This window comes from Sciurus vulgaris (genome assembly GCF_902686455.1).
Source record: "Sciurus vulgaris genome assembly, chromosome: 4".
Taxonomy (NCBI): Eukaryota; Metazoa; Chordata; class Mammalia; order Rodentia; family Sciuridae; genus Sciurus; species Sciurus vulgaris.
Window position 1 is genome coordinate 679313 of NC_136464.1, and position 13906 is coordinate 693218.

At 60.5% G+C, this 13906-nt stretch overlaps 1 protein-coding gene across 1 annotated transcript in view; it reads right to left on the reverse strand.

Annotated features, from left to right (window-relative positions):
- The window catches only part of LOC306660470 (kinase non-catalytic C-lobe domain-containing protein 1-like), a 45651-nt gene that overhangs the window by 27414 nt on the left and 4331 nt on the right, over positions 1-13906 (reverse strand). Inside the window, 11 exon segments of the mRNA XM_079138744.1 lie at positions 595-656; positions 728-799; positions 1527-1641; positions 2141-2865; positions 3916-4033; positions 4396-4542; positions 10424-10482; positions 11088-11112; positions 11115-11234; positions 11236-11280; positions 11282-11290. Of these exon segments, the coding sequence (XP_078994870.1) occupies positions 595-656; positions 728-799; positions 1527-1641; positions 2141-2865; positions 3916-4033; positions 4396-4542; positions 10424-10482; positions 11088-11112; positions 11115-11234; positions 11236-11280; positions 11282-11290 (1497 nt within the window).

Sequence of the window (13906 nt, forward strand, 5' to 3'; positions counted from 1 at the left end):
TCGTGTCTAGACAGCCTGCTCCTTCCTCTGAACAGAGAACCAGGTTGGTGGGGCCTCGTCTGCCCCTGGGGTTTCCCAGCTGGGCTTCTTTGGCTCCAGGTCTCCACACAAGGCAAAAGGAGCCGTGGGGCCTGCCCTGCCCCTCAGGGCGCTCCCCAGGGGAGCCCTCGAGCTGCCCGTCCTCTTCCATGCAGACTCAGGTGTGAGGAGTGTCCAATTCCTGGAGTTGCTGGAGTGGCCCCTCCACCTCTGGAAGCCCTGCCTAGTGCTAGTGGCAGTTGTGAGTCACACTTGGAGTTCGCAGAGCTATTAAGCTGGGGTAACAACGCCTTCCTTGCAAGTTTCCCTGAAGGTGCCCTTGGCCCTCTGGAACCAGGCGCTGCTCCAGCACGCACACTCATCCTGCCTAGGGGCCCTGCCCTCTGCCTGCCTGTGGCCCCTGGAGGAGGCCCTGTGGTGGACACTGCTCAGCACCTGCTAGGCAAGCTGAGGTGCTGAAGAGGGCACTGCACTCGGGCCCCAGGCCACTGGATAGGATGGGGACAGGGCACGGCCAAGGCTGGGACAGGTGTACCTGGGAAGCTGGGGCATTACCTTCTCTGTCACCAGCTTTTCCTCTGCCACTTCGGGAGCCAGAAAGAGCGAGTTGTAAGCGCCTAGGAGAGAACAGCAGCTCAGCGGTCCGTGCACCCCGGTGAGCCTCCGGGCATCCCCGCCCCATGCGTACCATTGGCAGGGGGCGGCCCGAAGAGCACAGCCCCGTCCTCGGCCAGCAGCACATTGTCCAGGCACAGGCAGGCTGCAACAGAGTGCGGGTCAGGAGTGGCTGCCCATGGGCCTTGCTCAGGGTGGGCGGCCCCAGCCTCACCCAGGGCATGCCAGGAGATGGTCCTGCTATGGCCCAGCTTCTTCCTGCCACAGAGGCCCTGGCAGGGCACCCCTCGACCCCCAGCAGAAGGGCCTCAGGACAGACCTGCTGCAGCGCCCTCCTCAAGCTGGGGGTGGAAAGGGAGGGGCCAGAAGAAGTGGATGCGGCCCATACCATGCACTGCGCCAGGAGGCCGGGTCTCAGGGCCCCAGACACCCCCGCAATGTTCCCAGGGAGCTGCAGGCGGCCCTTTTGGTCTTATCTTGGACAGGGTGAGGCTCAGCTGCCCAGGCTGTCCTGGAAGGTGAGCTCCTCTTGGCTTGGATGACGGGCAGGTCACTGAGTCAACCCTGTCTTTCTAGACACTGCTTGCCACGGCCCCCTGAGCTTTGATAGCACAGGGACATTCATCTGTCCTATAGTTCAGCAGGGTCCAGCTTGGGAGGCTACACACAACGTGAAACACTGCCCCTCATCCTGGTCCCAGCATGGACACTGATCCCATTCCTGGTCACTGTGTGGACACTGCCCCCATCCTGGTCACTGCTGCCCCCCTCCCAGGCTCACAGCATGGACACCACCCCCCAGCTCGCAGAGTGGACACTCCCTCTTCCCCCAGCCACTCTCTGGCTGCCCCTGGGCCCAGCCCAGACTTCACCTGGGTGCTGGGTGTGGGTCTGCAGGGTGCGGAGGCAGGCGAGGCACAGGGCCCACAGCTCGTACTCCCGGAGGGGCCGATCCAGCTGGCACAGGAGGTCCTGCAGGGACAGGCTCTGTGGGGAGAGTCGTCCCGTGAAAAGGCCTCTGCCCTCGGTCATGGGAAGCACTTCCACGAGATGACAGGCGAGGGCGGCCTCGACCCCATGCCCAGTGCCCACGGGCAGTCCAGCGTGGGCCCAGCACGCAGGGCCTGACCGGCAGCCACGGGGGGCCTGGTGCTCCCTGAAGACCCAGACAGCCCGCCCTCCACCACTGCTTCTGGGCACGCGCTGGACACCCATGGCTGGACACCAGGCTCACGGGGCCCTGGGAGCTGCCAGCTTCAGCCTGGCAAGAAAACTAAGGCCCAGGCTGTGCAGTGTGGTGGGCATGTGGGCTGGGGTGGCTGGGGGCTGCTTCTGGTCGTCCAGAGATGAACGCCCACCTTCAAGGCTGGGGAGGGGTCCTGGCCTCAGAGGAGCACCTGGGACAACGTGCGTATTCACAGCTTCCTTCAAACACAGCAGCTGGATGCCCAAGCCGTGCCCACCCCACCCGACCTCGCCCACCAACCTGCTCTGTGGCTGCACTCTCTGGCTGCCCGGCTCCTTCTGGAATCCCCTCGTCGTCCCCTGGAGTCTGGGCTTCGTGGCCTGCATCTCTGGGGTCCATGGGACGGGGTGGAGGGCTTTCTCCTGCAGGCCCCTGGCCGGAGAGTGGGGTCTCTGGTTGTCCTGAGGACCGCGGCTCCCTGTGCATTGCATCTGGTGCCCCTTCCGGCTGGAGCGAGGGTTCCTGCTCGGGCCACAGTCTACTTGTGGGCTGTGCCTTGAAGCTAGGAAGGCCATTTTTCCCCTCCAGAAAGACCTTCCTGGGATCAGGGGGGGAGAGTTCAGAGATGGTCAGCTGTCTCCTTGAGCTGGTCAGTGACAGGCAGAGAGCACTGGCCTCTGGGCCCTCAGGCAGCAGCCTGGGAAACGTCTGTACCTTCCTCAGGCTCCGCCTGAGGACGTCTTTGTCCAGCTCGCGGAGGGGCCACTTGCTATCAAGGACGAGGCTGGCCAGCCCTTCCCGGCTGGGCTTCTCGCCGTTTCTCATGGGGGCTGACAGCAGTGGCTTGGTGGGCTGGGGTCTGGGGCCCCTGCTGGGCTCCTGCTCTGTGTCTTCATGTGCAGTGGGCTGGGGCTGGCCCTCCGGGGCGGGCAGGGCCTCTGGGTCAGCACTGGAGTCCCCAGGCGGCCTCCTGGGCCCTGAGCTTCTCGAGGCAGGTCTTCCCTTCCAGCTGCTCTCGCTGACGTCTGGCAGGAGGCAGGATGTGGTCACCACAGAGAGGCCTTGACTGTGGGGCCACCCTGGTGGGCGGGGCGTCTGTCCTGTGCTCCCACCTTCCCCTCAGGCAGGGCCCAGCGACCTCCGGGGTCATCCAGCGGCCCCCTCGGCCTGCCAGGTGCAGCTTCCCTGGGTCGCCCTTGCTGCCCAGACGTCCCTCCACGAGCTCCTCCTTTTCTGTTACGATGGCACCGTGGTCCTGCCAAGCGTGGACTCAATCCTGGGGCGGCTGTGCCACGCTCCTCAGGATGCTGTGGCCTACTTCAGTGGCACCGTTCTATGGCGGCCGTTCTGCACCCCAAAACTACACCTTCCCTGCTGTGGGAGCAATGCTGGTGGCCACTGTTGGCAGGGAGGACCCTCCGGCCACTGTGAGGGCCTGCATGCCGCTTTCCTGAGGCCCCTGGAGGCTCCCCAGACTCCACCAGGGTCCCACGTGTGCACAGCACGTGTGTCCCAGATGCACAGCAACGACCTTGCACATGGAGCAAGTGTCTCCAGACCACTGTGATGTGGGCATGCAGGACTGTGGGCTTTCCTTCTACAGGGCACTCGGAGATGGGCAGAGGAGGTGGGCAGCGCCAGCCTTGGTGGCATCCGAGTGTAAGCCCGATGCTCAGCTATGCAAGACTTGTTTGGGTCACTGGATGAGTGTGTACATGCCAGTGTATGCACACCTGGCACACGTGATGTGGACACGTGGATGCATGTGCATGCTTGTGTGCACCTGTGAGTCTGCATGTCTGTGAGCATGTAAAGGTGGACGTGTTTGTGGGTGCATGGGGGCTCTACCTGAGCACACACGTGGGTGACTGGTGTGGTGGGTGTTTGCAGGGGTGTTGGTATGAACAAGTGTGAGTGTGCATGCATCTTAACACACACTTCCCCAGGAGGGTGCATGTGTGTGTGCACCGTGTGCACATTTGATGCACATTTTGTGCCTACACACGGCATACATGTGCACGTGTATGCATGCGTGTGCACATGTGCAGGCATGTACTGTGGGTGCCCGTGCTTACCCTGGAATGCTCCGAAGGACTCAATGGAGAGCACCCTCCTCCCGACGGCTGAGAGGCTCCGGCACAGACGGCACGAGGATACGGGTTGCACCTTCTCCTCACACAGTGCTATGATGCTCTACGACACACATGTGCCACCCAGGTGAGGCTGGTCTCTCAGGAGGAGGCTGCCTCCTGAGACCGCCTGCAGTGTATCTCCGAGGAGGCCCCTGTCCCTGGCTGCCCTCTTGCCCGCCACACGCACCCTTTGTGTAAAAAGGCAAGGTGTCCCAGGTTACAGAGGCCAGGGCTTCACTGCAGACTTGCAGGACAGAAGTCATGCCCGTGTTCAAGCACAAAGCAGTGCCACTGAATTCTGGTCGGGAGACCCTGAAGAGGCTGCTGGGGTCTGTGCGTGTGTGTGTGCCTGGGTGTGTAGCATCAGGCAGGTTGGGCAGGGGGTCAGCTGTGGGCACCAGCAACGGACAGCTGTGGACTCACCTCCAGGTCAGGCCGGTCTCTGGGGTCCTCTGCCTGCATCTGGTTCAGCAGCGCCTCCAGGTCTGGGCTCAGCCTGGGCTCCAGCTCGGGCTCTGCCACGTACTCAAGGGCAGCCTTCAGTGTCGCCCCCAGAGAGTAGATGTGAGCCTGCGGTGGCAAGGAGCCATTACTGCCTGCTCTGCCCACGGCCACCCTCCTCCAGGGCCAGGACTCCTGGTGGAACACACCTGCAAGCTTGGCAGGGCACTGCCCGCTGCAGCCACCATCCCGGGAGGAAGCAGCAGCAATCACGCTGCTCCCAGGTCCCAGAGGCCCCACATGCATGCTCTGCCCTCCTGTCCAGTCCAGCCACTGCTGGCCCTGCCAGCACAGACTCAGGCCCTGTCTAGGTGCTCTTCAACAAAGGCCGGGGAAACACGGGTTTGCCTTTCTTTGGAAGTGGGGGCCTTCCTAACTGTGCCTGGGAGTAGGCTCTGCTCATGGTCCATGCCAGGACACCAGCTGCGCTGATGGTCAGCCCCGGGTCCTGGTGGGGCTGCAGTGGCCGCTGCCTCCCCTGTGCTGAGTGGCACCGTCGAGCCTTCAGCACTTCAAGAACAAACCAGCGTGGGTGGGATTGTGTTGAAACTGCAGTGGCTTCTTTTAATTTGGGAGAGACTGACTTTCTTACAGAATAAAATCTCTATTGCAGAGAGACTGTCTTTTTTGTTGGTTTTCCTGTTAACTGACGAGTGACTGGACACTCCACCTTTTCCGGTACTGGGATGGACCCAGGGCCCCCACGATGTGGCACTCCTCACCCACGGGGGGCTTTCTGCCTCTGGCTTGCTTTCCGGTCCGTTTGTGCCCTGGTTCCTATGGTTTTGTGGCAATTATTAAAGGAATGTGTAAGCTTCGTTTCTAGCGGTAGTTGCCAATGCAGAGGGTGCCGTTTGTTTGGGAGGCATCTTGTTTTGGCTAGCCTCTGACACCCTCTGTGCTCCTGGGGTCCGGGTCTGCAGACATATTGACAGATGAGGTGATTCTGCCCCGTCCGAGAGGCATCCTGTTCAGGGTCCATGTCACCGCACTGACTGTCCCTGAGCCCATCCCTTCTCCTCATGCCCACACCAGGACCAGGAGCCACCCCCACCCCTGGCAGAGGGAGAATGGCATCCCAGCCCCGGGCCCCGCTCACATGCTGTGAGCCTTGGCCAAGCCACAGACCCTCTCTGAACCTCAGGGAACCCCAAGTGTTGTCACCCTCACAATGACAGGCAGCAGTAGGCACAGGGTCTGAGAATGGTTGCGGAGGACATAGGCAAGAGATGGAGGCCATAGCCCTGCCATCTACCACCTTCCACCTTGTCTGTCCCACAAGCTCCTGGGCCTTCTGCCAGTGATCGCTCAAGTCCACACGGCTTGTCTGTGGCCTGGCACTTGCTAAGCACAGGCCCATGGACTGGTGACACACTGACCACACAATGAGCCTGTCTTCCTGGCTGGACCCTGTGAACCTGCATATGCTCAGGGTCTTGAGGGCTGGAGGACAGCCTGTGGGGCCAAAGCCCAGCAGGCTTAACTTCTGGGATCTCCTGAGCAAGGACCAAGGAGTGCAGTGCGTCCAGGGATTTAGGGAGCCCTGGGGTCAGTCTCAGAAGTGGAGGAGAGATGGTCCCAGGAGGGGTAGCTGCATGGTACCTGGAACATAGTGATGGGGCCAGGCCAGGACACTCGGGTGAGGTAAGAGTTGGGAAGGTTGTTCTGGGAGACAGGGAAGCAGGTGTGTGGGGGTGGGGGTGGGGCAGGCCAGCTGCAGGAGGGAGCAGGGCCCAGATGCATCCCAGCATCATCAGCACATGGCCAGTCAGTGGGGTCTGGGGTGACAGGAGGAGGCATAGGTGAGGGATGGGGCGGCCCAGCCTGGGTGCAGTCAGCAGCCACGGCCCGAAGCGCCCATGCCTCAGTCCAGAAACCCAGGAGGCTGGGTGGGGTGTCTATCTATGGTGGCCGTGGTGCCCTGCCACATGTTCCTGGAAGCAGTGGTGCCTGGAGGGTGAGCTGGGTGAAGGCTGCCCCCAGCAGGGTTAGCTCCTGAGCTGGGAGAGGGCTGTCCAGGCTCTGGAGCTGCCTCTGAGCTGTGAGGCTGTCCAGGCTCTGGAGCTGCCTCTGAGCTGGGAGAGGGCTGTCCAGGCTCTGGAGCTGCCTCTGAGCTGGGAGAGGGCTGTCCAGGCTGTGGAACTGCATCTGAGCTGGGCGAGGGCTGTCCAGGCTCTGGAGCTGCCTCTGAGCTGGGAGAGGGCTGTCCAGGCTGTGGAACTGCCTCTGAGCTGGGCGAGGGCTGTCCAGGCTCTGGAGCTGCATCTGAGCTGGGCGTGCCTGGGCTCCATTTGCAGCACTTTGATCACTCAGGGGTCCTGCAGCCCCCGGCAAGAGCCCCAGAGTAAAGTTCATCTGGGACAGAACAGAGACCTTGGCTCTGCAGGCTGGCCCAGATGATTGGCCCATGCTGATGTGGGAACAGGCCTTGGTGTACCCCAAGGGCCTTTCCACAGAACAAGGTAGGCAGGACCCACCTGCTCTGTGAGTAGAAGGATGGAACCCTTGCTGTCACCCTGGGGACTGACTGGGGGTCCTCAGAACAGAAGTTCATCACTCATCAGTTCTGAGATGTGAGGACCTGGGGCCCCTCCCCTGTCCCACGCCCTCCAGCCTCCTGGGTTCTCCGCCTGGCAGTCAACACGTTGAGCCCTCCTGCCTCACACCGGTCTCCTGGGGAGCTGCCTGTGAAGCTTGGTGGCTCCATCCAGACAGGGCCTCAGCGCCTCTGTGTAGGGTGTGCCAGGCTAGCTCAGGCACAGGTAGGAGCCAGGGGGTCAGAACCCAGACCCTGGGAGTTGGGTAAAAGCAGGCTTGTGGCGAGCAACCTGCAAACTCATTTATTGCAGGAAAAACCATACATTTTATAAACCTTTTGCCCAATCATGATGTGCCACGGGGGATCAGACCACCAGGCCCCTATACAGGTTCCCTTGGTAATACTAGGTGAACTTGGGGCAGTTGTTTACTTTCCTAAGTGGTCAGAGCGGAATGCTCCTCTCTGCAAGTTTACGAGACATTAACTGCTGTCAGCCAAGAACTAGGATTCCTCCCAACACCTCTGCAAACTCGGGAGCTCAGCATCCTCTACAGGAAGAGGCACATCCGCCCACCAGCAGAGCCCACCTCAACGCACTTGCCTCGATGGTAGTAGGTAAGTGGGCAATACATTAAAATAAACCAAAGTGCCACAGACACAGGCCAGCGCACAGGCTTGTGCCACACCACAGGAAGCCCGCATCCCGCCCAGGGGACACGAACCTTCTTAACACCAAGAAAACCCAGCAAACTGCAAAAAACCACAGCACATGGACAGCACTCTGAAGCCACAGCGTGACTGAGTGAGAAGTTACAAAGAGAAAGCAAGCCCTAGTGCATTCAGGAATGAGAGAGGCCCACTGGGCCTGAATGCTCGCCAGTGGACCACATGCTCACAACAGCAGCCGCCCAGTCAGCCCTGCTGAGTCCATCCTGCGAAGCAGAACAGCTGGGAGAAACCCACTCAGCTGTGCGTGGCCTGGAGGCCCGCGAGGGATGGTGGGTCCTGGCGTGGATCTTGCTCTGGCTGTGTCGGATGCCGCGCACAGGGATGTGCAGTGGAGAGGACCCGCGTGGCGATGTGCCCGTGGTACATTCATCTTCTGCATATACGTCTCAATGAAAGGTACCAAAACCCAACCTACTCACAAGGCTAAATTACTCAGGGGCTAAAGAAGAAATCTCGATGGAAATAAGGTTCTTAGAAGCAAATGCTGTGTGGCAAAGCTCACAGGATGCAGCAGAGATCACAGGTCGAGGGAAATTCATGGCCTTGGGTAGTTGACATGGACGCTGGGGAGAGGAGCTGAAAATGGGTGAGCTGGGTCCGACTCAGGAAAGGAACAGATGCCAGACTCAAACAGGTAAGAGGAGAGGGTGATCGACAGAGAAGAGCGCATGCCCAGGAGACAGTGCAGGACTCTGGACAGACCCACAAGGCAAGCTGTGAGGCTGCCCAGAGCAGGAAAGGGAGGTGCAGACTGGCACTCGGGCAGGGGCGGCCTGAGGAGCCGGCCACAGAGGGCTCTACCTGCCCCCATTCTCCTCTGCCGGAGTTGACCAGAGAGCCCACCCCATGAGAACGCTGGGTGGGCTGGGCCTCCGCCCACTAGAATGGACAGTGAATGCACCTTTCTGCCAGGACAGAGACAACTGCAGCAAGCTCTGCCGGGTGGTGGAGGCCAGCTCATCCCATGCTTAGACACACAGGGCGAAGACTGGGACACCAGCAGGGCAAGACCACCAGCCACCCACGGACCATGCAGGACAGTCCACAGGGGGCACTCTGAGCCAGACTCCGTTGTGTGCAGGAGAGAAGACAGCTGGCCAGCGAGGTTTTCCTCAGTGGGAAAGGGCGATTCAACACCAGGAGATAAATAGGTAAATCACTCTTGTGGTGAGGGACTGAACTCAGGGCCCTGTGCATGTGAGACGAGCAGTCTACAAACTGAGCTGTATCCCCAGCCCAGGGAGTCAATCTTGATGAAGAAAAAAATCACATCATCCTTTCAAGGAGCACAGAAGGAGCACCTCGCGGAAACACAGCGTGCACTCAGGACAACGTGATCGGTCCAGCAGGGGACGTCTGTGCCAAGGCAGATGTCCTGCCAGGAACGGTGGGGGCACACTTGGAATGGGCAACCCTTCGCGGGGGCAGGAGGGGCTCGCACTGTGCTGCTAGCCCGGCTCCACGCTGCTCCTCATCGCACAGAGTGCCACAGCGAAGGGAACCCCAGGGGTAACCTGGCGGTTATGTCGGTGATTTGATCGGGGAAAGAGAAGAGCTAAAAGAATCTGCCCACTGCTAGAAACAATAGACAGATTGTGCAAGATGGTGGGCTTAAAATCAGGATAGTAAAGTGACCTGTACCTCCGTAGACTAGCAACAAGGAGCAGAAGACTGCAGATAAAACACAACGTCAGTTTCAGAACAGAAGCAGAATTTAACAAAATCCTGAGAAAATCTAAACCTGACACCAGGACTCCACGGCAGGTGAGGCGCTGTCAGGGGCTCACGGAGGCCACCAGGTATCTCACCTAGAGCCACTCCAGCCACGTGCCAGCTGAGCTTCCTGGGACTTGTGGAGCCGATTTCAAAATTCACCTGGGATAAAGGGCCAGAGCAGCCGGTTGCTCCCGCTGGCACGGCCCTGAGGGCACGGGGCTTGCCGAGAATCAGGTGATTCAGAGAGCCAGTTCTAGTGCAGGGATGGGCCTGGGGGCACAACAGGACAGAGCCTGCTCTGTGGCGGGGTGGTGTGCATCGGAGCTGGCCAACTAACCACACCAGGGAGAGGCCGGCGACGAGGAAGGAGGAGGGGTCCGGGGGTCACACTGGGTAAGGGGACTGACATGTGAGTCTGAGTTAGTCACTTCACGTGTGCTTTGGTGAAAACGCAGGGATCTTGTCTGTTAATTGGAGTTGAGTAAAGTAGGAGTGACGTAGGCTTCAGGCAGATACGGTGTGAGGAGCAAAGGGTGACGCTTTCAGTGGAAACAGCAGCGAACGCCTGCCGGGTGCTGGGGCGGGAAGCCTGTGCAGAGACGGGCTGTACCTGAGAGGGAGGACGCGCTGCCCACTGCCCGTAGAAGAACCCAGGTGCTCGGCTACCTCCCCGCCAGCTCCCAGCTCCCCCACGCCCTCTTTCCCAGCCAGCAGGGCCTCCTCTGAGGCCCGTGATGTGCTATCACAGCAGGGAATGGAAATTGTGCACTCACAGGAAGGACAGGCGGCACAAAGCCACCCCTCCAAACACCCCTGTCCTCAAGCTTGAGGACGGGCCCTAAGGCAGCCCCAGGGATGGAGGGTGAGCTCAGAGGCCAGCTGGGAGCCACTGCAGCAGCCAGGCGGTCAGGAAGCTCAGAGGCAGCGAGGAGGGCCCCTGGTGGGCCGCCCTCCTGCAGCACTTACCTCAAACGTGTTCCCAGTCAGGTCGAACTCCGGGGGAACAAAGGCACCCTCGGGGTCATCTGGAGAGGAAGAGAAAGGCCTTGTTCTGATCACCCACCAGGAGGCAGGGCGAGGAGGCACGCCGACCAGAAGCCAACCAGGAGCCTCTGGGCAGAGTCGGGAAGGCTGCTAGGGCCAGGGCCGGGTCCTCCCCTCTGCCCTCCCACTGCCGTCCTGAGGATGGCCCAGGCATCAGGAGAGGCAGTGGTTAAAAAGAGGAACCTTTAACTGTAGCCCAGGGTCCTGTCCCTCTTCCTGAAGGCCACCTGGGGAACCACCCAGCAGCTCTGCTTCCCCTGGAAGGGTGCAGGGCAGCCTGCCCAGCTGAGCCACGTGGTCTCACTGTCGAGTGGTGGGTGGTTCAGGCTGGCCGAGACCCTCCCTGGCTCTCCGAGGGCATGTGCCCCGTCTGGAGTAGCAGGAGCCCACCGGCCACCTGAGTTCCTGCGCGGCCTGCCCCTCCCTCCCTCCGCAGTTCTTCAGGGCCGCGGATCTCATCAGGCTGCCAAGGACCCTGGCCCCGGGCCTGGGCCCCCCGGTCCGCCTGGACTGCCCAGTGCTCACGATGCCCTGAGAGGGTGTCTCTGTCCCAGCCGCACCCACCAGCGGTTTGCCATGGCCTCACCACTGAGCTGCTCCTGAAAGCACACCCGTTCCCACTGGTGTTGAAGGCCAGCGTGTCGGGCGTGATGCATAGCGTCTGGAAGATGGCGGCGTGGGCCACGCTCCGCATGGACAGGCTGCACTCCAGGCACACGGCCCAGGCCTCCTGCTACGCTGAGGCCGCTGTCCCGCAGGGAGAGGATGTCGGCCAGGGACAACGTTCTCCTGCCAAGACAGGCCTTGGTGAGCCCACAGAGGGTCACCCAGGCAGGGCACACGCCCAGCACCGAGCCGGGTTCTTGGGGAGCAGGGGCTTGCGGTGGTCTTTCACTTCATGGGTTGGGGAAAGGAAGTTTCGGGCCAGGACTTTTCCAGTTACTATTGTTACTTGTTGTGAGATGGAGTCTCATGGCCTTGCCCCAGGCTGGTCCTGTGCTTCTGGGCTTGGCTGCTCCCAAGTGCTGAGCCTGCAGCTGGGGGCCACCACATCTCACTCCAGTCTTTTAGATTTTACCTGTTTATTTACGTCTTGGTGCCGGAGCCCAGGGTTTTGTGCTTCCTTGTGCTCCCCAGGCCCTCACCACTGAGCCACACTCCCCTCCTGACCAGGTCATTTTTTTTTTTTTTTTTAAAAGACCCATCCCACTGTTCTCTGGCAGTCAGAACTGTGAGCATTTGGTGAAACCCCAGCATGTGGCCTGGAGCCGGCGTCTGCGCGTGTCGCGTAGGAACGTGGCTGTACTCCCGGGAGGCTGGCTGGAGCCTGTGAGCTTGTGCCCAGCTGGCCACCTGCTCAGAACAGCCCCGACTGGCAGCTCAGCCAGCTCACGGAGTGCTGTGGCACAGGTTAAGCCACGGTCTTGCCTATAGACCACACTCCCGTGCACAGGGAGCCGCACGGAGGGCTGAGGTGGTGAGCCTGCAACCCAGTCATGTGATGTTCAACTACACGTGTGTGACAGGTACAGGCGTCCAGACGCTAGCTGTGGGCAGTTCACATGGAGGACAGAGTGGGGAGGACCCCACTCAGCTGACCGCCTGGCCTCCCCATGCTGAGCCACTGCAAATTCTTAGTAGGCTCCAGGATCCCGGAGCTCAAGGAACCCGATGGCCTGTACCAACACCACACTCACATGCACACGGCTACCACAACACACTCTTGCACACATGTGCCATGTGTACCTACTGTCTGTTCCACATGTGCATGCACATGCACAGAAACACACTCCTCCACTCATGCATTAACATATGCCAACATACGTCCACACACATCACACACATCACACGTACCCACAGGCCTATCATACAGTCACACAATTCTGCATCAGTCACGATACACATACTGACTCACACCCACACACCACACCTGACTCTGAGGCCCTGTTTGGTGCATACCCCCCTGCTGCTCGCCCGTGTGTTTGTGTTTGTGTACCTATGGATGAGGGAGGAGGCTCAGAGGGAACCGGCTGGGGCTCTGGGTCGGCAAAGGATGTGGGCTCTCTTGGAGGGGTGAGGATGGGACAGGAGGCAAAGCCCCAGCACCTGTCCCAGCCTTGGCTGCAGCTCCCCAGGACATGGGCTCTTCTTCAAGTGTGGGCAAGAGCTCAGGTCCTAAGGGTGAGCCTGCCTCCAGGTGGCCCTGCTCAGGATCCCCACAGCCACAGCCGAGGGAGCCAAGGGCTCCATGGTGGGGCCTGGGTCTGCCCTGCTGTGTGTCTCTGCACATCCACCGTGTGTGTCCCTCTGTGGTCCAGGGAGGGGATTGTAATGGCACTTCCCTAGACCTTCCAGCTCCTCCTGTGTCGGCACGCTCTCTGCTTGCTCCTGGGGTTCCCTGGCTGTTGTGGGTTGAATCTAGACAGTCCCCAAAGGCTTGTGTGTTGAAGGCTTAGTCCCCACACAAGCAGTGTCCGAGGTGGGGTTTTGGAGGTGCCTGACCTTGAAGGCCTGACTTCATCAGTGGACTGGCCTGTTGGTGGATTCATGATCTGAATGGACTATTGGGCGGTGTGGGCTGGCTGGAGAAGTGGGTCACTGGGGGTATGGCTTGGACTGCACCTTGTCCCAGGCCCCTTCCTCTCTGTCTTTCCCTCTCTCTCTCTTTCCTGACTGCCATGACCTGAGCAGTATCCCCCCCTGCCCCCATGCCCTTCCCCCATGATGTTCTGCCTCATTAAGGCCCAGAGCAATGAAGCCCTCCAACCATGGACTGGGACCTCTGGAACCATGAGCCCAGATAGACCTTTCTTCCTCTGAGCTGTTTTATCAAGTACTTTGTCGCAGTGACGTGTAGCTGACCGACACACTGAGATACAGCCTTCTTGATGTGGGTCTCCCCGCACCACCTAGGCTCTTCAGGACCCAGAGAGCCCTAGGAGCCAGCCATGCCCACGAGACCCATGTGCACACACATGTATCACACCTGCATACACACCTGCACCAGCACAAGGCACCTCATGTGAATGCACAGTGCAGTGCACGTGCACACAGCACACAAGCACACGTGCACGAGCACACACCAAGCGAGGCACTGCCCCAACAGGCCCCGTGATTCTGTGCCACTTAGGAGGAACGAAGCCCGCCCACGACATGAGTCTGTGCCAGGCCCAGTCCCACAGCAAGGCTGCCGACACCCTGCTGCCGCTGCTCACACTGGCCAGCGAGCCCGCCTGCTCACAGGCGGCGACGGAGCCTGCCAAGAGAAGGGAGCCTCTTCAGGCACACTGCAGGGCCATCCTATGGCCGCAACACACCACCTCCTTCTCCGGCTCGGCGGGGAGGGGCCCCTGAGCGCTTGCCAGTGCTTGGGCAGCTGCAGACCTGCACCCCCAGCACCTGTTT